The sequence below is a fragment of the Syngnathus floridae genome, chromosome 4 (assembly GCF_059516105.1).
Source record: "Syngnathus floridae isolate MCC-2025c chromosome 4, RoL_Sflo_1.0, whole genome shotgun sequence".
In the NCBI taxonomy this organism is placed as follows: domain Eukaryota; kingdom Metazoa; phylum Chordata; class Actinopteri; order Syngnathiformes; family Syngnathidae; genus Syngnathus; species Syngnathus floridae.
In genome coordinates, this window is record NC_142416.1 from 2016410 (window position 1) to 2041756 (window position 25347).

General features: G+C 49.4%; 3 protein-coding genes across 14 annotated transcripts in view; 1 reads left to right on the forward strand and 2 right to left on the reverse strand.

Moving 5' to 3' along the window:
* The window catches only part of LOC148398548 (janus kinase and microtubule-interacting protein 3-like), a 319781-nt gene that overhangs the window by 236602 nt on the left and 57832 nt on the right, over positions 1–25347 (forward strand). The gene's annotated exons all lie outside the window — the stretch shown is intronic.
* On the reverse strand, positions 1792–6050 carry LOC148398555 (janus kinase and microtubule-interacting protein 3-like). 3 transcript variants are annotated; one of them, XM_088374492.1, is made up of 8 exons: positions 3862–4287; positions 3593–3655; positions 3408–3506; positions 3085–3318; positions 2892–2951; positions 2602–2835; positions 2397–2522; positions 1792–2027 (listed from the first exon to the last, which is right to left on the reverse strand). In XM_088374492.1, the coding sequence occupies exons 1-7, from the start codon at positions 3928–3930 to the stop codon at positions 2406–2408; spliced, it is 876 nt and encodes a 291-aa protein (XP_088230618.1). In that variant the 5' UTR covers positions 3931–4287; the 3' UTR covers positions 1792–2027; positions 2397–2405. The 3 variants fall into 3 exon arrangements, with proteins under 3 accessions (XP_088230618.1, XP_088230620.1, XP_088230619.1); XM_088374494.1 differs by lacking the exons at positions 1792–2027; positions 2397–2522; positions 2602–2835; positions 2892–2951; positions 3085–3318 and adding exons at positions 4317–4421; positions 4558–4627; positions 5673–6050 and having other exon boundaries at positions 3348–3506; positions 3862–3901; positions 4060–4172; XM_088374493.1 differs by lacking the exons at positions 1792–2027; positions 2397–2522; positions 2602–2835; positions 2892–2951; positions 3085–3318 and adding exons at positions 4317–4421; positions 4558–4627; positions 5673–6050 and having other exon boundaries at positions 3348–3506; positions 3862–3904; positions 4060–4172.
* Positions 16849–21825, reverse strand: LOC148398556 (janus kinase and microtubule-interacting protein 3-like). Of its 2 annotated transcripts, XM_088374486.1 has the most exons (13): positions 21413–21825; positions 21175–21288; positions 19827–20943; positions 19673–19742; positions 19432–19536; positions 18977–19287; positions 18708–18770; positions 18523–18621; positions 18200–18433; positions 18007–18066; positions 17717–17950; positions 17512–17637; positions 16849–17142 (listed from the first exon to the last, which is right to left on the reverse strand). In XM_088374486.1, exons 6-12 carry the CDS (start codon positions 19043–19045, stop codon positions 17521–17523), a joined length of 876 nt encoding a protein of 291 aa, XP_088230612.1. In that variant the 5' UTR covers positions 19046–19287; positions 19432–19536; positions 19673–19742; positions 19827–20943; positions 21175–21288; positions 21413–21825; the 3' UTR covers positions 16849–17142; positions 17512–17520. The 2 variants fall into 2 exon arrangements, with proteins under 2 accessions (XP_088230612.1, XP_088230613.1); XM_088374487.1 differs by lacking the exons at positions 21175–21288; positions 21413–21825 and having other exon boundaries at positions 19827–21165.

The window sequence follows — 25347 nt, forward strand, 5'->3', positions numbered from 1 at the left end:
CATATGTTAACTTCAGTGCCCACACTGTATTTATTTATGGTTATTTGTTAAATCAAGTACTGTTAGACATGAAATAGGAAGTGTTTAACATAAATGTTATGGCTACTCACCATTGTAGCTCGCTCCTGGTCAATGATACGAGCCTCTTCTTGCAGTGGAAAACTTGCAGCCAACAAACACCGTGGAACCTAAAGGAATGAAATTAAACATTAACATTTCGCCTCGACCAACTTTCACACGTACAACGCAACGCGGCTACACTTCTGCTATTACAAACGTAAATCTCCTTAAACACAACGAGTGTTACTTACCGTGTACGCTCTAGGCAAAATTGGATGTGATGCAATTCCAAATCTATCTGAAACGGCAGTTAAAAGTAGAGTTACATCAAGTTTTCTTTTTTAATCAACACAATCATTTACAACCGTTGACCAGAAAGAATCGTCGAAATTCGACGTCCCCCACAAACGCCACGCTCACTCGCTTTTCAGGGCAACAAAAGTACTTCTTTTTAAAAACGATGAGTTGTACTTACCGTGTACGCTCTGGACGGTCCAGTTGCAAGCAGAAAATAAAAATATTTCTCTTGTTAGTCGTATGTTACCATCCGCTGTGTCTTTGTCAACATCGCCGCCATTTTCCTACTTCCTGCTGCGAGCCACGCCCACGGATTTAAATTTGGGCGGAAGCTCTTTCCATTGGCGTCGTTTTCGCGTATAGCAAATCCGATTGGTTGGGAAGGGGGCACGGTTATGCAGCCGAGGGGTCCTGTGATCGGTGGGATGTAAAGTAGGCGTCGACGTCACGTCCGCGTCACGTGACCACGACGTGGCAGACGTCATATAGCAACCGCTGTTTTGTTCAGTAGACTTACAGTTGTTATGCATTGACATAATGGCGCACACACCAAATAGATTTAAATAAATTAAATAATTCTTCTGCCCACTCTCTTTTAAACAAGTTAACTCTCCCCGCGGATTTGAATTCCGGCGAAAGTTACGCCCATCGACGTCACGTATGTCACGTGACCACGACGTGGCAGATGTCATATAGCAACCGCTGTTTTGTTTAGTAGATTTACAGTTGTTATGCATTGGCATAATGGTGTGCACTCAAAATAGATTTAAATAAATTAAATATTTCTTCTGCCCACTCCCTTTTAAACAAGTTAACTCTGCCCACGTCCATTGACGTCTTGTCTGCGTCACGTGACCACGACGTAGCGACGTCATATAGTAACCGCTGTTTTGATCAGTAGACTTAGTTATTATGCGTTGACATAATGGCGCACTGGTTAGCATGGCCACCTCTTAAGCATGATGTTGCGGGTTCGACGCCTGATCAATGTTAGCATGGAGTGAGCTGAAGTGCATGGCGCTGAAGATTTGAATCTTTGAAATGCGCTGAGGTCTGACATATCAGGCAGAATGGTTTGCCATCACGTTCAACAAAAAATAGAAACTTTCCCACTCTGATTAAAACGTCCTGCGTTCATCTACGTATTTTCGTTTTGCTGTGCATCTTTTCCCTGCCATTTCGAGAGCCCAATTGACACTCATAGTTTAAAGAAATGTGTTTGCCCATCCTACTTTGTGGAATTTCACCACATGCGCTTTTGACCAAAATACCAAATTGAACTCAAGTGAAGCCAACACGCACAACCCCCCCCCTCCCCACACACACACACACAAATGTTGATATGAACATAAAAGAGCCGCATGCGGTTCGGGAGTTGCGGATTGGCCAAACCTGTACTATACAACTTTATTTGTATAAAATTTTCACAACAGCTGTCACACAAACAAAGCGGGAAAAACCGAAGACGTGCGTGTTCCGCCCACGCTGGATTTATTTGCCCCTTTGAAAAGACACCGTATTGCCGCAGATGTGGCAAAGAGTACTTTTGGGCATCTGAGACGGAAGGATGTCCAAAGCATCACGTCACCTGCTCTGGTAGGCATGGTGGTGGGACGTTGAGGTCAACCGCTTTGGGGTTGGCTGAATCTTTGATTGCAGGATGCCACACACTTGAAGACAGAAGCAGAAAAGCAGAGCTAAATGCAAAATGTACTCACCGGTGACTCCAATTTTTTTCCCCCCTGAAGAAACAGCTGGACGGGTGGCCCCGGCTGGCCAGTGGGACTCTTGTTATTCTGACCCTTTTTAGTGCGCGTTTGGGGCAACAACCGTTTTTTGTGGCGCTCTTTTCTGGTTCAAAAGTGCCCTGCATGTGAATTTGCTTTTCCTGCCTTCTGATTGGATGAGCGCCGGTGTGACGCGGTGCCTCTGTCACCGTGGCGGGGGGTATACGTTGGCATCGGAGCATCTGCCAACGTCTGAGACCGGCTGGCAGTGTATCGGAGGTGTCGAGTGCGGTGCCGATGGAGCTCACTCACCAGCTGGTGTTAGGGCCACAGAATGAAGGCCAAGGAGAAGAATAGAAAGAGAAACAGAAACTTCTCCTCCAATTGTTTGATTTGTCTCTTCTGAGCTTCGATGAATTCTTTCAGCTCTTTGTTCCTCTAGGACGGACAAATGGAAAGTGGCATTCAAAAGCCAGTAAGCGTGCAAGTAAGTGCCGGGCTGGCTTTGGGCCCTTACCTGTTGCGCGCTGTGCAGCAGATCCATTCTCTCTTGGAGGATGCAAGCGTCGCGCTCCCTCAACTCGCACATCAGGGCTCGCTTCCATTGGTCCACGGCGCTCCTAAGCTCTTCTCTCTGATCCGCCGTCAGCACGTCATTCACGCCAGCGTGGCTGGCTTTTTCGCCGTCCGTGGCGGGGCAGTCCCGCTGCGGTAGCGCCTCGTACAACATGGCCTCCAGCTCCAGGATCCTCTGGGCCGCAATCCTCGTCCATCAGTGGTCCGGCGGGAGATTTGAGGGCGGCTTACCTTATGAGCCTGGTCCATGGAACACTTCCTGAAGTCCAACTCTTCATCCAGGTAGCCCTTCTGCTTGCAGAACATAGAAGAGCCCAAAGGCACAGCGTCAACAAGCTTCTTTCAGCGCAAAGCCTTCCAAAAGTCACATTTGAGCCGCCGAGTCTCGTGGAGTGCGAACATAAGGAGTTCGACATACACTTACGGCGTTATAGCCCAGGATGTCCAGCTTCTTCATCAGATCACTGATGACGATGTCCGGGGGAAAGGCGCAAGGAGCAATGTAAGGTGTTCTGGGACCTCGGGTTAAGGTTAGGGTTGCGAGGGACGCCTTACGTACGCTCACGCCCTCGGCCTCGCAGTAGATCTGCAAAGGGCTGAGGCCGTCTGGGAAACGGACTTGCAGAAACTTCAAGACGGGGGAGCGCCACTCCCTCTCCTGAAAGGCAGAGGCATGCATCCGTCCGTCCGTCCGTCCGTCCGTCCGTCACATCTCTGGCCTCAACGCGCTTGTGCGAGTCTTCCCACCTCCAGCTCCAGGATGCGGAACTCAAGCAGTTCGTTTTGGTCTCGGATATCCTGGATGTGCTCTTTCAGACGCGCTTCTTCCGCCTCCATCCGCCTGACCTGAAAAGACAGTCAGACCTCATCTGCGGGGCTTCCCGACAGGTGTGACGCCAAGCGACTCCGCCCAGCGCCTTTCTTTCCGTCACCTTTTCGGCCAACTGCTGATTGCTCTGACGCAGCAGCTGCTTCTCCTCCACCCACTTGACATTCTAGAAGAGACAAACGCGTGGACAGCTTTGGAATGTTGTGTCATTTTCATCCACAAATTCTTTGGTTGACTGGAAAATGACATTTGCTTTTCTCCGCATTTTCCCAGCCACGTTCGGGGGGTTGGTCCAGTAATGCCAGACGGATGAGTGACTGAAGAATGTAGCTATTTTGTCTGAGAAAAAGGTGTGCTCATTGATGAGCTTACCTGTCCTTGTTGCTTCAGCGCTGACTCCAGATCTGCTACTCTGCTTTGATAGTGACCCATTTCTACCATCAGCTTTTCTCTGGTCTGAAAGGAGGAGGAGGGAGGCTCCTCCTCCTCCTTTCAGACCAGAGAACACCCGAGGCTGGGTGAGAACGGGGAGGCTGCGACCCGGCCGGGGGTTGCGGGAAGGGGCGCCACCTTGATCTCCTTCTCGGCGTCGTAGTCCCCTTCGCTGGTCTGGGCTAGCAGAGGGTAGGCTCGTTGCAGCGCTTGATATTCTTGCGTCAGCTGGCGGTAGCGAAGCTCCGCCTCTTCATGCACACACCAATGCAACACAGCACTAGTACCAGAATCAGTCAGACCGGCGACAAAGCACCCGCGACGCAAAGACGAGTCCGATTCCAGGCTGAAGAGGAATGTTTGGTGCCAATACGCTGGCAGAAATGGCGGGCTACCTCTTCGGGTTCCGTGTCGGGGGTTCTGTCGGTGTGAAAAGACAAGGACGATCCGTCCGAGTCCACCAACACGTCTTCGTCGTAGCCGTAAAATGTTTCGATGGCCTGCGGGCGCGGAAGCAAACATATCTCTGAACAAACTGAAGCGACACCTCACGATGAATCGACGAGAGGAACGATAGCGAGAAAAAGGCCATTTCATCTTGCGCAACACCAAGCAGCCGCAAACAAACACACTCACCTTGCAGGACCTCCAATTTGTTCCTCCTCAGAGATTCTCGACGTCGGTATCGTAGCAGCAAATCTCTCTCCTGTCGACACAAATAATCCGCCTTTGAGATTCTTTGGATGCAAAGGGAACGAACGGCTCCGGCGCAGAAACAAACGCGACTCACAATGACATTTCTGACATGAGCTCCTGTCTCCAGAGCCTGAAAAACACGTCACCGGCGATGATTGGAGGGACGCTCGTCTTCTCCAAAAGTGACAACTACAGGGTGTGTCAGGGTTTTCCAGATTATCTTTATCGTATCATTGTGTTGCTTTGACTTTGACTGCGACCTGTAATGAATAATATTATTTATCCCTTATTTATCCCTATCGCTTATCCCTTCCTACACAAAGTCGTAAAACACCCCTTGCTATGTTTTGACTAGAGGTCAAGGGCTTCCTCTATTCAAACCACTCTTACACCCACCCTGTTTCTCTTAATTAAAATGCTCGTGCAGGAGCCGAGAGTCAGACTTCATTCGTACAACGGATGGACTCTCCACCTGCAGGTGTCCAAAAGAACTTACTTGTCTCCCGTGTGGTTCTTGCAAAATAAGTTGGAGCGAGCGCAACTCTAACAGGGTGCATTTTGCCACTAGCTGCCTACGGACAATGACGTCGCGCTCGCGGCTCATGGTTGACGGGCTGAGCAGCCGGGCAAGTCCGTCGTTTTCAGCGCACAGCGAGTGGCAAAGGCGCTGACAAAACGGGAGCTTTGAGCTGCCGAAAACGGCAAAACAAGTCTAAAGCGTGTTCAAACGCGTGCGCACAATGCTCCTGCTTGAAAGGTCGGAATTTAAGGGGCCAATTTTTTGGATGGCGGCCGCCGGCCAAGCTTTGGACGGAAAAGGTTTCCTGGCGACAGCGAGCGAGCGCGGCGCTGCCGTACGTGCACCGAGTCGCCTGCCTGAAGACCTTGGACAAGTCGTCGATGATGTGCCGCTGCTCCACAACTTGAAGGAACTCCATTTCACCGTCCTGCTGGCCGCAACCGCGGTCCAGGTCATTGAGCGAACTAGGCCTTCTCTGTGGAACACAAATGCAGTGGACTCTGTTGGCACGCCGCCGTTGTCCGCGTCGACTTACCAAGCTTGCCATCTCCTCGTTCTCCTGGGTGACAAAGCGCACTTTGTTTTCAAGGCGACACAGCACCAGCGAGAGTTCTTCATTCTTCCTGCTCAGGCGTTTGTTTTTGTACAGGAGTGGCAGAAACTGGCTTTCTGTTTCTCTCAGTCGCTTTAGCTGCAAGCATGAAGTGCGGGATGTGAAAGACGCACAACACGCGGGCCAGAACGTATCCATTCCTTTTGCATCGGTTTGAACGGAATCGTGGCTTTGGCTCCCAATAAAAGACATCTACCAGGCAACCGACTCGCCGCGCCGCTCAACTAATAAGCAAGCGCAATGGGTGCCTCGCTGGATGGCGCGCATCAAACGTAGCGCAAACCTTCAAGCGTGCCGTCAATAAATTACCAGTTCATTGCGCTCTTCAGAAAGCAGGGCGTTTCGATCCTCCAGTTTCCTGATGACTGCGCTGAGCTCAGCGATTTTCAGATGAAACCGTCGCGTGTCCCGATCCTCCTGAGACTGAAAACGCCCCGCAACACACACACACAAGCACTCGTTCAAAGTTCAAAACTGTTTTGGTGCTACCTTCCTCCAGCAACGAACTAAGTCATGCGTACTGCAAGTGTGTGATGAGGTGGCTTACGCAATGAAGAGGATTGCTAGTAGCGGCGTTGACCCCACTTCCAGGGTAGTTTAGGCCCGCCCTTTGGGAATCCCTCAGGGCAGCGATCTGCTGCTCGGCAGCCTGAGTCTGCAGCTGAAGGCGGTGGACGTGGCCGGCCCCAGGGCTTCATCCAAAACACTAACCGCTCTGTCTTTCAGCTTGATCTCATCCGTCTGGATGTACAAACGGGGAGCGCTCAGGCAGGCGGGCAAACTCATTTGCCAGAATTGTGACAAAAACAAAGAGAGCAACCGGCCAATTTTTTTCTTGAATCGACTAGAACACCTTTGCTGTGACAAAAGCGAAGCGAGCAACCGGACATTTTCTTCTTGTGAAATAGAATAGAATAGAATGCCTTAGGTGTCATTGCACTGCAGGTATACAACGAAATTGGGAACATAGCCACGCACCGCGCATCTGATCAGTCCTACCAGTCGGCGGATCTCCCTCTCGCAGTCTCTCTTGGTTCGGCTCAGCTCCTCCCGATGCTGGTGATGAGCCGATCGGAGCTCGGCCGCTCGGGACTGCCAGGCCTGCTGGGCCGCTGCCAGGGCTTCTTCCGCGCTCCTGGTGGAGGCGACACCGCTCGGTCTCCCGACACCGCCGCGTCTCCTCCACCTCCGCCAGCAAAGCGCCCCCCCTCCTCACCTGAGCAGACATTGCGCCACACCGGGCCGTTGAGACCGCAACGGAGCGCCGCGACGCTTACTGGGGACAAGCTACACAATACGGTAGCGGCCGCATCGAAGCCCGACGTGGCGTGCGGATAGTCAGACACGGATAGAGCGGATCACCTTGTCCATGGAGCCGTCCCTCAGGCTGAGGACCAAGGCATTCAGTCGCTGGATCTCTCCATCTTTGATTTTGATCACTCTCATCAGCTCCATTTCATGCTGCCGCAGTAATGTCTCCCTGGTAATGGCTAACTCTTTCTGCTTCTCCTCATGGAGTTTGCTTTTGAGTTCCGTCATGGCGGCGGTGGCACGGTGGTGCTCCGCCCGCAGGTCCTGACTTCTCTCTCTCTCCAGACAGCTGACCTGACATGACTTAGATTTAGACTTAGACAAACTTTATTGTCATCTTGTCTGCACATGGTGCATACAAAACGAAATTCCGTTGCATACGTCTTACAACAAAGTAGTGATATTGCAGTTGAATAGAAGTAACATATCCTATGAAAATATATATATATACATATACTATATATATATATATATATATATATATTAAAAATAAGTATAAAGTGCAGCAGTGATAATTATGCAATAGTGCAAGTAGGCAAAACAGTATTCAAGAGTGTGCAGAGGAATGCTAAACCATGTATTAAACTTCTATTTAAAGGGTTTATACAAGTTCAGTAAAGTTGGTAGTGCGAGATAGTGCAAGATAGAGGTCCGTAGTGTCATACAGTTCTGTGAATGTGTGATGCAGAGTTCAGTTTAGAGCTCAACAGTTCTAGTGTTCAACAGTCTGATGACAGCAGGGAAAACGCTGTTGCAGAACCTGGTGGACCTGCAGCGGATGCTGTAAACCTCTTCCCAGAGGGCAGCAGGGAGAACAGTCCATGGTGGGGGTGTGATGGGTCATTGATGATGTTACGGGCACGGGACATGCAGCGCTGAGATGAAATGTCCTGAATGGAGGGAAGAGGAGCCCCTATGATCCTCTCTGCTGTCCTCACTACTCTCCTCACGTTCTTCCAATCGGAGGCGGTGCAGCCTCCACACCACACAGAGAGACAGCTTGTCAGAATGCTCTCTATGGTGCTCCTGTAGAACGTCCTCATGATGGGTGGGGGCAGGTGGGCTCTCCTCATCCTCCGCAGGAAGTACAAGCGCTTCTGTGCCCTCTTGACCAGTGCCGTAGTGTTCATAGTCCAGGTGAGGTCTTCTGTGATGTGGACCCCCAGGAATTTGGTGCTGCTGACCACCTCCACAGCTGAGCTGTTGATGATCAGTGGAGCGTGGTGAGGCTGTTTTCTCCTGAAGTCGACGATGATCTCCTTCATCTTCTCCTCATTCAGGATCAGGCTGTTTTCTCTGCACCAGCCCACCAGCTGCTCCACCTCCTCTCTGTAGTCCAGGTCGTTGTTGTCTCTGATGAGCCCCACCACCGTTGTGTCGTCTGCTGACTTCACGATGTGATTGGTGGTGAACCTGAGGACGCAGTCGTGTGTCATCAGGGTGAACAGCAGGGGGCTCAGGACGCAGCCCTGAGGGGAGCCTGTGCTGAGGGTGATGACATCAGAGGTGTTCTGTCCGACCCGGACTGACTGAGGTCTGTTGGTGAGGAAGTCTAGCAGCCAGTTGCGAAGGGGGGTGTTGAAGCCCAGGTGTTCCAATTTTCCTACCAGATGCTGTGGGATGATGGTGTTAAACGCTGAGCTGAAGTCCAGGAACAGCATCAGCACATGGGTGTTCTTCTCCTCCAGGTGAGCCAGGCTCAGGTGAAGAACGGAGGAGATGGCGTCCTGAGTGGAGCGGTTTTGCCGGTCGGCAAACTGGAACGGGTCAAATAATAGGGGGAGTCTGGAAACGATGTGACCTTTAAGCAGCCTTTCGAAGCACTTCATCATAACCGGAGTCAGTGCAACAGGCCGGTAATCATTAAATGAGGTGATTTGAGGTTTCTTCGGCACCGGAATGATGGAGGCAGTCTTAAAGCACGCCGGCACTGTGGCTTGGCCCAGCGAGGTGTTAAAAATGTCTGTGATGACCCCAGCCAGATGACTTGCACATTCCCTGAACACACGCCCAGGAATGTTGTCGGGGCCAGGGGCCTTACAGGGGTTGACTCTCCTCAGGGTCTTCAACCCATCGGCGGAGTCAAGGCAGAGTACCTCCTCTTCCTGATGGGGGACAGTTTTAACTGCTGGAGTGCCGTTTAGTGCCTCGAACCTCCCAAAGAAGTTATTTAGACCATTTAGAAAGTCAGCATCAACTACACCCACCGGGGGGGGGGAGAGTGAGTTGTAGTCTGTAATCGCCCGTATGCCTTGCCACATACTCCTGATGTTTTTGACGTCGTGGAAACGATCCTGAAATTTTCGACTGCGGTCTCGCTTCGCTATCCTGATGGCACGGTTCAAGTTGGCTCTCGCTGTCCTCAGTGTCTCCTTGTCGCCAGACTTGAAGGCAGAGTTCCGCGCTCGTAGCGTTTGACGTACCTCCTCAGTCATCCAGGGTCGTTGGTTGCCCCGGGTGATGATATTCTTAGTGGTGCTGACGTCCTCGGTGCATTTGTTGATGTAGGCTGACACAGTCATGGCACACGCATGTCTAATCTACATCGGGAAAACTGGGAGGGAGGGAGGGAGGCAGGCAGGGAGGCAGGCAGGGAGGCAGGCAGTGTCTGTCTGTTGAGGTTTTCACCTTGTTCTTCTCCTGCTGAAGTTCTAACTGGACGTCCATCAGTTTGGTTCTCAGCTCGTCATTGGCGGCCTGAAGGGCGTCCGTTCGCTCCGCCTTGGCCCGCCCTGCCGGAGCTCGTTTGGACATCTCTTACTCGAGTCTCGCCCGGTCGTCAGTCAGAGATCACAACATTTGTACCTGGAGAGCACAAACGCAGCGCTGTTTTCCACTGGCTTCGAACTCAACTTCAATCGGTACCGTAACTTACAACATCATAAACATAGAACTAGCTTGACTTATTCATTGAATAAATGCATTTGGTTCTTCAAAACTGCATCACGCAACATAGCGTGACCGAGACGGCCGTTATCCACCTGCGTGAAGTTATTTGGTGAAATGAATGAGATGTTTAAGACACCATCGTTCTGTCTCTATGTAGATGAAGGGAAATAATCGATTGCTGAAGGTCCAAAGGTGTTGTGATAAACAAATAAACATATTAGTGATTAGTGACATATTTGTGATAAACATATTAGGCAGGATAATCACATATGTTAACGTGACTGCCCACACTGTATTTATTTATGGTTATTTGTTAAATCGAGTACTGTTAGACATGAAATAGGAAGTGTTTAACATAAATGGAAGACGAAAGGGGTACTCACCATTGTAGCTCCTGCTGGTCAATGATACGAGCCTCTTCTTGCAGTGGAAAACATACAGCCAACAAACACCGTGGAACCTAAAGGAATGAAATTAAACATTAACATTTAGCCTCAACCAACATTCACAGATACAACGCAACGCAAACTACACAAACGTAAATCTTTTTAAACACAATGAGTTGTACTTACCGTGTACGCTCTAGACGGTCCACTTGCAAGCAGGAAATAAAGATATTTCTGTTGATAATCGTCGTGTTTGTATCCGGTGTCTCGCTCAAGGCCATTGCGCCCGCAGATTTGAATTTTGGCGAGAGTTCAGCCTATTGACGTCATTTCCGCGGTGTAATACCCGCATATCTGAAACGGCAAAGTTAAGAGTAGAGTTAAATAAAGTTTTTAGTCAACGCAATAATTTACAACCGTTGACCAGTCGAAATAATCGTCGAAATTTGGCGTCTGTGGCTGGAAGCAGACGCCGAGTTCGACATTCCTCCCAAACGCCACACTCCCTCGCTTTTCAGGGCTAAAAAAAAACAGTTGTAATTACCTTGTACGCTCTAGACGGTCAAGTTGCAAGCTGAAAACAAAAATATTTGCCTTGTTAGTCATCGTGTTACTAACCGCTGTGTCTTGTTTGCCAGAATTGCCGCTTTCCTACTTCCTGTTGCAAGCCACGCCCACGGATTATAATTTTGCCGTGAGTTCCGCCTATTGACGTCATGTCCGCGTCACATGACTGCGACGTAATATTATCTAAAACTGTTTGTGCGGTATTGTGTTGTTCAGTGCGACGTCGTGTTGTTCAGTGCGGCATGGTGTTGTTCAGTAAGGCATGGTGTTGTTCAGTGCGGCATGGTGTTGTTCAGTGCGGCATAATGTTGTTCAGTGCGGCATAATGTTGTTCAGTGCGGCATGGTGTTGTTCAGTGCGGCATGGTGTTGTTCAGTGCGGCATGGTGTTGTTCAGTGCGGCATAATGTTGTTCAGTGCGCCATAATGTCTTCCGGGCGGCATGGTGTTGTTCAGTGCGGGATGGTGTTGTTCAGTGCAGGATGGTGTTGTTCAGTGCGGCATGGTGTTCAATGCGGCATGGTGTTGTTCAGTGCGGCATGGTGTTGTTCAGTGCGGCATGGTGTTGTTCAGTGCGGCATGGTGTTGTTCAGTGCGGCATGGTGTTGTTCAGTGCGGCATAATGTTGTTCAGTGCGGCATAATGTTGTTCAGTGCGGCATAATGTTGTTCAGTGCGGCATAATGTTGTTCAGTGCGGCATAATGTTGTTCAGTGCGGCATAATGTTGTTCAGTGCGGCATAATGTTGTTCAGTGCGGGATGGTGTTGTTCATTGCGGCATGGTGTTGTTCAGTGCGGCATGGTGTTGTTCAGTGCGGCATGGTGTTGTTCAGTGCGGGATGGTGTTGTTCAGTGCAGGATGGTGTTGTTCAGTGCGGCATGGTGTTGTTCAATGCGGCATGGTGTTGTTCAGTTCGGGATGGTGTTGTTCAGTGCGGCATGGTGTTGTTCAGTGCGGCATAATGTTTTTCAGTGCGGCATGGTGTTGTTCAGTGCGGCATGGTGTTGTTCAGTGCAGCATAATGTTGTTCAGTGCGGCATGGTGTTGTTCAGTGCGGAATGGTGTTGTTCAGTGCGGCATGGTGTTGTTCAGTGCGGCATGGTGTTGTTCAGTGCGGCATGGTGTTGTTCAGTGCGGCATGGTGTTGTTCAGTGCGGGATGGTGTTCAATGCGGGATCGTGTTGTTCAGTGCGGCATGGTGTTGTTCAGTGCGGCATGGTGTTGTTCAGTGCGGCATGGTGTTGTTCAGTGCGGCATGGTGTTGTTCATTTCGGCATAATGTTGTTCAGTGCGGCATAATGTTGTTTAGTGCGGCATGGTGTTGTTCAGTGCGGGATGGTGTTGTTCAGTGCGTTATAATGTTGTTCAGTGCGGCATGGTGTTGTTCAGTGCGGCATGGTGTTGTTCAGTGCGGCATGGTGTTGTTCAGTGCGAGATAATGTTGTTCAGTGCGGCATAATGTTGTTCAGTGCGGCATGGTGTTGTTCAGTGCGGGATGGTGTTGTTCAGTGCGGGATGGTGTTGTTCAGTGCGGCATGGTGTTCAGTGCGGAATGGTGTTGTTCAGTGCAGGATGGTGTTGTTCAGTGCAGGATGGTGTTGTTCAGTGTGGCATAATGTTGTTCAGTGCGGCATGGTGTTGTTCAGTGCGGCATGGTGTTGTTCAGTGCGGCATGGTGTTGTTCAGTGCGGCATGGTGTTGTTCAGTGCGGCATGGTGTTGTTCAGTGCGGCATAATGTTGTTCAGTGCGGCATGGTGTTGTTCAGTGCGGCATGGTGTTGTTCAGTGCGGCATAATGTTCAGTGCGGCATAATGTTGTTCAGTGCGGCATGGTGTTGTTCAGTGCGGGATGGTGTTGTTCAGTGCAGGATGGTGTTGTTCAGTGCGGCATGGTGTTCAGTGCGGGATGGTGTCTTTCAGTGCGGCATGGTGTCGTTCAGTGCGGCATGGTGTCTTTCAGTGCGGCATGGTGTCGTTCAGTGAGGCATGGTGTTGTTCAGTGCGGCATGGTGTTATTTAGTGCGGCATGGTGTTGTTCAGTGCGGGATGGTGTTGTTCAGTGTGGCATGGTGTTCAGTGCGGCATGGTGTTGTTCAGTGCGGTATCGTGTTGTTCAGTGCGGTATCGTGTTTCTCAGTGCGGTATCGTGTTGTTCAGTGCAGTATCGTTGTGTTGTTCGTATTGTGTTGTGTTGTTCGTAATGTGTTGTGTTGTTCGTATTGTGTTGTGTTGTTCATATTGTGTTGTTCATATTGTGTTGAGTTGTTCGTATTGTGTTGTGTTGTTCGTATTGTGTTGCCTTTAACACTTAGCCTCTAACACTTAGCCTCTAGCATCTAGAAGGTAAATAAATAGGAAGGAAGGACTCACCGGTGACGTCTTCGCCCACGTCCAAGCGTTGTACTTTGTATTTTCATCCTTCTGACAGTGGAAAACATAGCCAACAAACACCGTGGAACCTAAACGAATGAAAGAAAACTATCATTTGGCCACAACCAACATTCACAGATACAACACAATGTGACGTGCGGGGTTGAGGTTAAAGGTTGAGTGAAGGGCCCTCGTTTTAAACTACTTTTTTGAAAAGGATTGGGAACAAGTAAGACGTATTTAATTTATTTAATGGGAAGTAGTAAGAGCTATTGAATTTAATCTATGTATTATATTCTATTGTATTGTATTCTGTTGTATTCTTTTGGATTGTATTCACACTAACCCCACTAAAACTTCAGCCCACAAAAACTCGCCTCTGGCGCCTAGCCTCTGGCGCCTAGCCTCTGGCACTTAGCCTCTAACACTTAGCCTTTAACACTTAGCCTTTAACACTTAGCCTTTAACACTTAGCCTTTAACACTTAGCCTAGAAGGTGAATAAATAGGGTTAAAGGTTGAGTGAAGGGACCTCGTTTTAAACTACTTTTTTGAAAAGGAGTGGGAACAAGTAAGACGTATTTAATTTATTTAATGGGAAGTAGTAAGACTTATTAAATTTATTTAATCTACTTTTCTTCCCAGGCAAAATTTGATGTGCTGCAATTCCAAATTTCCAAAGTGAATGAAGGAATGAAGTCCTTTAAATTATGATTTTGTATAAATACTAGGCATTAACACAAAATCGACGGCACAAAATGGGCAGACTTTACTTGTTTGAAAAGGACTGGTTACAAGACAGACTTTTTTAATTTATTTAATGGGAAGAAGACTTATTTAGTTTAATTGATCTATTTTTGTTCCCTGGCAAAATTCGATTTGCTGCAATTCCAAATTTCCAAAGTGAATGAAGGAAAGAAGTCGTTTAAATTATGATTTTGTTTAAATACTAGGCATAGACACAAAATCTACGGCACAAAATGGGCAGACTTTACTTGTTTGAAGAGGACTGGTTACAAGACAGACTTTTCTGATTTATTTAATGGGAAGAAGACTTATTTAGTTTATTTAATCTATTTTTGTTCCCTGGCAAAATTGGATTTGCTGAAATTGTATTTTGCCAAATCTTGCCTTGAGACCTGATAGGAAGTATTAAACGCTTAGTTAAATCAATACAAGTTGGTAATAAGAGCGAGTAATGTTGGTTGAACCGATGAATGAAGGTTGAAAGCAATTTAAATTATGACTTTGTATAAATACTAGATATTAACAGAACATCTACTGCGCGAAATGGGCAGAGTTTACTTGTTTGAGAAGGAGTGGCTTATTCAAAACTAAGATTTATTTAATCTGTTTGTTCCCAGGCAAAATTGGATGTGATGCAATTCCAAATTTCACCACATGATGGTGCCCAATTTTGACTTCATAGGACATATTAAACACTTAGCTTGTTATTATGTTCAAGGTAATCAGATTTGTTTATTATTCTAATGGCCTCTTCAAAACTATTCTGGATTACTACTTTGGATCTATTCTACATTACTTGGCAACAACATACTCTGTAACAGATTAGGCAGTATAATCATATATGTTAACTTGAGAGTGCCCACACTCAATCTACTTATCGTGATGTGTTAAATCAATTACTGTTAGACATTATTTGTCTGATAATCTACCAAATCTTTGAATTGAAGAATTTGTGATTTAATTAATAGCTTGTTCAGGGTAATCAGACTTGTATATAATTCTAATGGCCTTCTTTTGAAAACTATTCTGAATTATAACTTTGGATCTTATATTACTTTGCAACAATCTACTCGGTGACAGATTAGGCAGTATAATCACATATGTTAACTTCAGTGCCCACACTGTATTTATTTATGGTTATTTGTTAAATCAAGTACTGTTAGACATGAAATAGGAAGTGTTTAACATAAATGTTATGGCTACTCACCATTGTAGCTCGCTCCTGGTCAATGATACGAGCCTCTTCTTGCAGTGGAAAACTTGCAGCCAACAAACACCGTGGAACCTAAAGGAATGAAATTAAACATTAACATTTCGCCTCGACCAACTTTCACACGTACAACGCAACGCGGCTACACTTCTGCTATTACAAACGTAAATCTCCTTAAACACAACGAGTGTTACTTACCGTGTACGCTCTAGGCAAAATTGGATGTGATGCAATTCCAAATCTATCTGAAACGGCAGTTAAAAGTAGAGTTACATCAAGTTTTCTTTTTTAATCAACACAATCATTTACAACCGTTGACCAGAAAGAATCGTCGAAATTCGACGTCCCCCACAAACGCCACGCTCACTCGCTTTTCAGGGCAACAAAAGTACTTCTTTTTAAAAACGATGAGTTGTACTTACCGTGTACGCTCTGGACGGTCCAGTTGCAAGCAGAAAATAAAAATATTTCTCTTGTTAGTCGTATGTTACCATCCGCTGTGTCTTTGTCAACATCGCCGCCATTTTCCTACTTCCTGCTGCGAGCCACGCCCACGGATTTAAATTTGGGCGGAAGCTCTTTCCATTGGCGTCGTTTTCGCGTATAGCAAATCCGATTGGTTGGGAAGGGGGCACGGTTATGCAGCCGAGGGGTCCTGTGATCGGTGGGATGTAAAGTAGGCGTCGACGTCACGTCCGCGTCACGTGACCACGACGTGGCAGACGTCATATAGCAACCGCTGTTTTGTTTAGTAGACTTACAGTTGTTATGCATTGACATAATGGCGCACACACCAAATAGATTTAAATAAATTAAATAATTCTTCTGCCCACTCTCTTTTAAACAAGTTAACTCTCCCCGCGGATTTGAATTCCGGCGAAAGTTACGCCCATCGACGTCACGTATGTCACGTGACCACGACGTGGCAGATGTCATATAGCAACCGCTGTTTTGTTTAGTAGATTTACAGTTGTTATGCATTGGCATAATGGTGTGCACTCAAAATAGATTTAAATAAATTAAATATTTCTTCTGCCCACTCCCTTTTAAACAAGTTAACTCTGCCCACGTCCATTGACGTCTTGTCTGCGTCACGTGACCACGACGTAGCGACGTCATATAGTAACCGCTGTTTTGATCAGTAGACTTAGTTATTATGCGTTGACATAATGGCGCACTGGTTAGCATGGCCACCTCTTAAGCATGATGTTGCGGGTTCGACGCCTGATCAATGTTAGCATGGAGTGAGCTGAAGTGCATGGCGCTGAAGATTTGAATCTTTGAAATGCGCTGAGGTCTGACATATCAGGCAGAATGGTTTGCCATCACGTTCAACAAAAAATAGAAACTTTCCCACTCTGATTAAAACGTCCTGCGTTCATCTACGTATTTTCGTTTTGCTGTGCATCTTTTCCCTGCCATTTCGAGAGCCCAATTGACACTCATAGTTTAAAGAAATGTGTTTGCCCATCCTACTTTGTGGAATTTCACCACATGCGCTTTTGACCAAAATACCAAATTGAACTCAAGTGAAGCCAACACGCACAACCCCCCCCCACACACACACACACACACAAATGTTGATATGAACATAAAAGAGCCGCATGCGGTTCGGGAGTTGCGGATTGGCCAAACCTGTACTATACAACTTTATTTGTATAAAATTTTCACAACAGCTGTCACACAAACAAAGCGGGAAAAACCGAAGACGTGCGTGTTCCGCCCACGCTGGATTTATTTGCACCTTTGAAAAGACACCGTATTGCCGCAGATGTGGCAAAGAGTACTTTTGGGCATCTGAGACGGAAGGATGTCCAAAGCATCACGTCACCTGCTCTGGTAGGCATGGTGGTGGGACGTTGAGGTCAACCGCTTTGGGGTTGGCTGAATCTTTGATTGCAGGATGCCACACACTTGAAGACAGAAGCAGAAAAGCAGAGCTAAATGCAAAATGTACTCACCGGTGACTCCAATTTTTTTCCCCCCTGAAGAAACAGCTGGACGGGTGGCCCCGGCTGGCCAGTGGGACTCTTGTTATTCTGACCCTTTTTAGTGCGCGTTTGGGGCAACAACCGTTTTTTGTGGCGCTCTTTTCTGGTTCAAAAGTGCCCTGCATGTGAATTTGCTTTTCCTGCCTTCTGATTGGATGAGCGCCGGTGTGACGCGGTGCCTCTGTCACCGTGGCGGGGGGTATACGTTGGCATCGGAGCATCTGCCAACGTCTGAGACCGGCTGGCAGTGTATCGGAGGTGTCGAGTGCGGTGCCGATGGAGCTCACTCACCAGCTGGTGTTAGGGCCACAGAATGAAGGCCAAGGAGAAGAATAGAAAGAGAAACAGAAACTTCTCCTCCAATTGTTTGATTTGTCTCTTCTGAGCTTCGATGAATTCTTTCAGCTCTTTGTTCCTCTAGGACGGACAAATGGAAAGTGGCATTCAAAAGCCAGTAAGCGTGCAAGTAAGTGCCGGGCTGGCTTTGGGCCCTTACCTGTTGCGCGCTGTGCAGCAGATCCATTCTCTCTTGGAGGATGCAAGCGTCGCGCTCCCTCAACTCGCACATCAGGGCTCGCTTCCATTGGTCCACGGCGCTCCTAAGCTCTTCTCTCTGATCCGCCGTCAGCACGTCATTCACGCCAGCGTGGCTGGCTTTTTCGCCGTCCGTGGCGGGGCAGTCCCGCTGCGGTAGCGCCTCGTACAACATGGCCTCCAGCTCCAGGATCCTCTGGGCCGCAATCCTCGTCCATCAGTGGTCCGGCGGGAGATTTGAGGGCGGCTTACCTTATGAGCCTGGTCCATGGAACACTTCCTGAAGTCCAACTCTTCATCCAGGTAGCCCTTCTGCTTGCAGAACATAGAAGAGCCCAAAGGCACAGCGTCAACAAGCTTCTTTCAGCGCAAAGCCTTCCAAAAGTCACATTTGAGCCGCCGAGTCTCGTGGAGTGCGAACATAAGGAGTTCGACATACACTTACGGCGTTATAGCCCAGGATGTCCAGCTTCTTCATCAGATCACTGATGACGATGTCCGGGGGAAAGGCGCAAGGAGCAATGTAAGGTGTTCTGGGACCTCGGGTTAAGGTTAGGGTTGCGAGGGACGCCTTACGTACGCTCACGCCCTCGGCCTCGCAGTAGATCTGCAAAGGGCTGAGGCCGTCTGGGAAACGGACTTGCAGAAACTTCAAGACGGGGGAGCGCCACTCCCTCTCCTGAAAGGCAGAGGCATGCATCCGTCCGTCCGTCCGTCCGTCCGTCCGTCACATCTCTGGCCTCAACGCGCTTGTGCGAGTCTTCCCACCTCCAGCTCCAGGATGCGGAACTCAAGCAGTTCGTTTTGGTCTCGGATATCCTGGATGTGCTCTTTCAGACGCGCTTCTTCCGCCTCCATCCGCCTGACCTGAAAAGACAGTCAGACCTCATCTGCGGGGCTTCCCGACAGGTGTGACGCCAAGCGACTCCGCCCAGCGCCTTTCTTTCCGTCACCTTTTCGGCCAACTGCTGATTGCTCTGACGCAGCAGCTGCTTCTCCTCCACCCACTTGACATTCTAGAAGAGACAAACGCGTGGACAGCTTTGGAATGTTGTGTCATTTTCATCCACAAATTCTTTGGTTGACTGGAAAATGACATTTGCTTTTCTCCGCATTTTCCCAGCCACGTTCGGGGGGTTGGTCCAGTAATGCCAGACGGATGAGTGACTGAAGAATGTAGCTATTTTGTCTGAGAAAAAGGTGTGCTCATTGATGAGCTTACCTGTCCTTGTTGCTTCAGCGCTGACTCCAGATCTGCTACTCTGCTTTGATAGTGACCCATTTCTACCATCAGCTTTTCTCTGGTCTGAAAGGAGGAGGAGGGAGGCTCCTCCTCCTCCTTTCAGACCAGAGAACACCCGAGGCTGGGTGAGAACGGGGAGGCTGCGACCCGGCCGGGGGTTGCGGGAAGGGGCGCCACCTTGATCTCCTTCTCGGCGTCGTAGTCCCCTTCGCTGGTCTGGGCTAGCAGAGGGTAGGCTCGTTGCAGCGCTTGATATTCTTGCGTCAGCTGGCGGTAGCGAAGCTCCGCCTCTTCATGCACACACCAATGCAACACAGCACTAGTACCAGAATCAGTCAGACCGGCGACAAAGCACCCGCGACGCAAAGACGAGTCCGATTCCAGGCTGAAGAGGAATGTTTGGTGCCAATACGCTGGCAGAAATGGCGGGCTACCTCTTCGGGTTCCGTGTCGGGGGTTCTGTCGGTGTGAAAAGACAAGGACGATCCGTCCGAGTCCACCAACACGTCTTCGTCGTAGCCGTAAAATGTTTCGATGGCCTGCGGGCGCGGAAGCAAACATATCTCTGAACAAACTGAAGCGACACCTCACGATGAATCGACGAGAGGAACGATAGCGAGAAAAAGGCCATTTCATCTTGCGCAACACCAAGCAGCCGCAAACAAACACACTCACCTTGCAGGACCTCCAATTTGTTCCTCCTCAGAGATTCTCGACGTCGGTATCGTAGCAGCAAATCTCTCTCCTGTCGACACAAATAATCCGCCTTTGAGATTCTTTGGATGCAAAGGGAACGAACGGCTCCGGCGCAGAAACAAACGCGACTCACAATGACATTTCTGACATGAGCTCCTGTCTCCAGAGCCTGAAAAACACGTCACCGGCGATGATTGGAGGGACGCTCGTCTTCTCCAAAAGTGACAACTACAGGGTGTGTCAGGGTTTTCCAGATTATCTTTATCGTATCATTGTGTTGCTTTGACTTTGACTGCGACCTGTAATGAATAATATTATTTATCCCTTATTTATCCCTATCGCTTATCCCTTCCTACACAAAGTCGTAAAACACCCCTTGCTATGTTTTGACTAGAGGTCAAGGGCTTCCTCTATTCAAACCACTCTTACACCCACCCTGTTTCTCTTAATTAAAATGCTCGTGCAGGAGCCGAGAGTCAGACTTCATTCGTACAACGGATGGACTCTCCACCTGCAGGTGTCCAAAAGAACTTACTTGTCTCCCGTGTGGTTCTTGCAAAATAAGTTGGAGCGAGCGCAACTCTAACAGGGTGCATTTTGCCACTAGCTGCCTACGGACAATGACGTCGCGCTCGCGGCTCATGGTTGACGGGCTGAGCAGCCGGGCAAGTCCGTCGTTTTCAGCGCACAGCGAGTGGCAAAGGCGCTGACAAAACGGGAGCTTTGAGCTGCCGAAAACGGCAAAACAAGTCTAAAGCGTGTTCAAACGCGTGCGCACAATGCTCCTGCTTGAAAGGTCGGAATTTAAGGGGCCAATTTTTTGGATGGCGGCCGCCGGCCAAGCTTTGGACGGAAAAGGTTTCCTGGCGACAGCGAGCGAGCGCGGCGCTGCCGTACGTGCACCGAGTCGCCTGCCTGAAGACCTTGGACAAGTCGTCGATGATGTGCCGCTGCTCCACAACTTGAAGGAACTCCATTTCACCGTCCTGCTGGCCGCAACCGCGGTCCAGGTCATTGAGCGAACTAGGCCTTCTCTGTGGAACACAAATGCAGTGGACTCTGTTGGCACGCCGCCGTTGTCCGCGTCGACTTACCAAGCTTGCCATCTCCTCGTTCTCCTGGGTGACAAAGCGCACTTTGTTTTCAAGGCGACACAGCACCAGCGAGAGTTCTTCATTCTTCCTGCTCAGGCGTTTGTTTTTGTACAGGAGTGGCAGAAACTGGCTTTCTGTTTCTCTCAGTCGCTTTAGCTGCAAGCATGAAGTGCGGGATGTGAAAGACGCACAACACGCGGGCCAGAACGTATCCATTCCTTTTGCATCGGTTTGAACGGAATCGTGGCTTTGGCTCCCAATAAAAGACATCTACCAGGCAACCGACTCGCCGCGCCGCTCAACTAATAAGCAAGCGCAATGGGTGCCTCGCTGGATGGCGCGCATCAAACGTAGCGCAAACCTTCAAGCGTGCCGTCAATAAATTACCAGTTCATTGCGCTCTTCAGAAAGCAGGGCGTTTCGATCCTCCAGTTTCCTGATGACTGCGCTGAGCTCAGCGATTTTCAGATGAAACCGTCGCGTGTCCCGATCCTCCTGAGACTGAAAACGCCCCGCAACACACACACACAAGCACTCGTTCAAAGTTCAAAACTGTTTTGGTGCTACCTTCCTCCAGCAACGAACTAAGTCATGCGTACTGCAAGTGTGTGATGAGGTGGCTTACGCAATGAAGAGGATTGCTAGTAGCGGCGTTGACCCCACTTCCAGGGTAGTTTAGGCCCGCCCTTTGGGAATCCCTCAGGGCAGCGATCTGCTGCTCGGCAGCCTGAGTCTGCAGCTGAAGGCGGTGGACGTGGCCGGCCCCAGGGCTTCATCCAAAACACTAACCGCTCTGTCTTTCAGCTTGATCTCATCCGTCTGGATGTACAAACGGGGAGCGCTCAGGCAGGCGGGCAAACTCATTTGCCAGAATTGTGACAAAAACAAAGAGAGCAACCGGCCAATTTTTTTCTTGAATCGACTAGAACACCTTTGCTGTGACAAAAGCGAAGCGAGCAACCGGACATTTTCTTCTTGTGAAATAGAATAGAATAGAATGCCTTAGGTGTCATTGCACTGCAGGTATACAACGAAATTGGGAACATAGCCACGCACCGCGCATCTGATCAGTCCTACCAGTCGGCGGATCTCCCTCTCGCAGTCTCTCTTGGTTCGGCTCAGCTCCTCCCGATGCTGGTGATGAGCCGATCGGAGCTCGGCCGCTCGGGACTGCCAGGCCTGCTGGGCCGCTGCCAGGGCTTCTTCCGCGCTCCTGGTGGAGGCGACACCGCTCGGTCTCCCGACACCGCCGCGTCTCCTCCACCTCCGCCAGCAAAGCGCCCCCCCTCCTCACCTGAGCAGACATTGCGCCACACCGGGCCGTTGAGACCGCAACGGAGCGCCGCGACGCTTACTGGGGACAAGCTACACAATACGGTAGCGGCCGCATCGAAGCCCGACGTGGCGTGCGGATAGTCAGACACGGATAGAGCGGATCACCTTGTCCATGGAGCCGTCCCTCAGGCTGAGGACCAAGGCATTCAGTCGCTGGATCTCTCCATCTTTGATTTTGATCACTCTCATCAGCTCCATTTCATGCTGCCGCAGTAATGTCTCCCTGGTAATGGCTAACTCTTTCTGCTTCTCCTCATGGAGTTTGCTTTTGAGTTCCGTCATGGCGGCGGTGGCACGGTGGTGCTCCGCCCGCAGGTCCTGACTTCTCTCTCTCTCCAGACAGCTGACCTGACATGACTTAGATTTAGACTTAGACAAACTTTATTGTCATCTTGTCTGCACATGGTGCATACAAAACGAAATTCCGTTGCATACGTCTTACAACAAAGTAGTGATATTGCAGTTGAATAGAAGTAACATATCCTATGAAAATATATATATATACATATACTATATATATATATATATATATATATATATTAAAAATAAGTATAAAGTGCAGCAGTGATAATTATGCAATAGTGCAAGTAGGCAAAACAGTATTCAAGAGTGTGCAGAGGAATGCTAAACCATGTATTAAACTTCTATTTAAAGGGTTTATACAAGTTCAGTAAAGTTGGTAGTGCGAGATAGTGCAAGATAGAGGTCCGTAGTGTCATACAGTTCTGTGAATGTGTGATGCAGAGTTCAGTTTAGAGCTCAACAGTTCTAGTGTTCAACAGTCTGATGACAGCAGGGAAAACGCTGTTGCAGAACCTGGTGGACCTGCAGCGGATGCTGTAAACCTCTTCCCAGAGGGCAGCAGGGAGAACAGTCCATGGTGGGGGTGTGATGGGTCATTGATGATGTTACGGGCACGGGACATGCAGCGCTGAGATGAAATGTCCTGAATGGAGGGAAGAGGAGCCCCTATGATCCTCTCTGCTGTCCTCACTACTCTCCTCACGTTCTTCCAATCGGAGGCGGTGCAGCCTCCACACCACACAGAGAGACAGCTTGTCAGAATGCTCTCTATGGTGCTCCTGTAGAACGTCCTCATGATGGGTGGGGGCAGGTGGGCTCTCCTCATCCTCCGCAGGAAGTACAAGCGCTTCTGTGCCCTCTTGACCAGTGCCGTAGTGTTCATAGTCCAGGTGAGGTCTTCTGTGATGTGGACCCCCAGGAATTTGGTGCTGCTGACCACCTCCACAGCTGAGCTGTTGATGATCAGTGGAGCGTGGTGAGGCTGTTTTCTCCTGAAGTCGACGATGATCTCCTTCATCTTCTCCTCATTCAGGATCAGGCTGTTTTCTCTGCACCAGCCCACCAGCTGCTCCACCTCCTCTCTGTAGTCCAGGTCGTTGTTGTCTCTGATGAGCCCCACCACCGTTGTGTCGTCTGCTGACTTCACGATGTGATTGGTGGTGAACCTGAGGACGCAGTCGTGTGTCATCAGGGTGAACAGCAGGGGGCTCAGGACGCAGCCCTGAGGGGAGCCTGTGCTGAGGGTGATGACATCAGAGGTGTTCTGTCCGACCCGGACTGACTGAGGTCTGTTGGTGAGGAAGTCTAGCAGCCAGTTGCGAAGGGGGGTGTTGAAGCCCAGGTGTTCCAATTTTCCTACCAGATGCTGTGGGATGATGGTGTTAAACGCTGAGCTGAAGTCCAGGAACAGCATCAGCACATGGGTGTTCTTCTCCTCCAGGTGAGCCAGGCTCAGGTGAAGAACGGAGGAGATGGCGTCCTGAGTGGAGCGGTTTTGCCGGTCGGCAAACTGGAACGGGTCAAATAATAGGGGGAGTCTGGAAACGATGTGACCTTTAAGCAGCCTTTCGAAGCACTTCATCATAACCGGAGTCAGTGCAACAGGCCGGTAATCATTAAATGAGGTGATTTGAGGTTTCTTCGGCACCGGAATGATGGAGGCAGTCTTAAAGCACGCCGGCACTGTGGCTTGGCCCAGCGAGGTGTTAAAAATGTCTGTGATGACCCCAGCCAGATGACTTGCACATTCCCTGAACACACGCCCAGGAATGTTGTCGGGGCCAGGGGCCTTACAGGGGTTGACTCTCCTCAGGGTCTTCAACACATCGGCGGAGTCAAGGCAGAGTACCTCCTCTTCCTGATGGGGGACAGTTTTAACTGCTGGAGTGCCGTTTAGTGCCTCGAACCTCCCAAAGAAGTTATTTAGACCATTTAGAAAGTCAGCATCAACTACACCCACCGGGGGGGGGGAGGGTGAGTTGTAGTCTGTAATCGCCCGTATGCCTTGCCACATACTCCTGATGTTTTTGACGTCGTGGAAACGATCCTGAAATTTTCGACTGCGGTCTCGCTTCGCTATCCTGATGGCACGGTTCAAGTTGGCTCTCGCTGTCCTCAGTGTCTCCTTGTCGCCAGACTTGAAGGCAGAGTTCCGCGCTCGTAGCGTTCGACGTACCTCCTCAGTCATCCAGGGTCGTTGGTTGCCCCGGGTGATGATATTCTTAGTGGTGCTGACGTCCTCGGTGCATTTGTTGATGTAGGCTGACACAGTCATGGCACACGCATGTCTAATCTACATCGGGAAAACTGGGAGGGAGGGAGGGAGGCAGGCAGGGAGGCAGGCAGGGAGGCAGGCAGTGTCTGTCTGTTGAGGTTTTCACCTTGTTCTTCTCCTGCTGAAGTTCTAACTGGACGTCCATCAGTTTGGTTCTCAGCTCGTCATTGGCGGCCTGAAGGGCGTCCGTTCGCTCCGCCTTGGCCCGCCCTGCCGGAGCTCGTTTGGACATCTCTTACTCGAGTCTCGCCCGGTCGTCAGTCAGAGATCACAACATTTGTACCTGGAGAGCACAAACGCAGCGCTGTTTTCCACTGGCTTCGAACTCAACTTCAATCGGTACCGTAACTTACAACATCATAAACATAGAACTAGCTTGACTTATTCATTGAATAAATGCATTTGGTTCTTCAAAACTGCATCACGCAACATAGCGTGACCGAGACGGCCGTTATCCACCTGCGTGAAGTTATTTGGTGAAATGAATGAGATGTTTAAGACACCATCGTTCTGTCTCTATGTAGATGAAGGGAAATAATCGATTGCTGAAGGTCCAAAGGTGTTGTGATAAACAAATAAACATATTAGTGATTAGTGACATATTTGTGATAAACATATTAGGCAGGATAATCACATATGTTAACGTG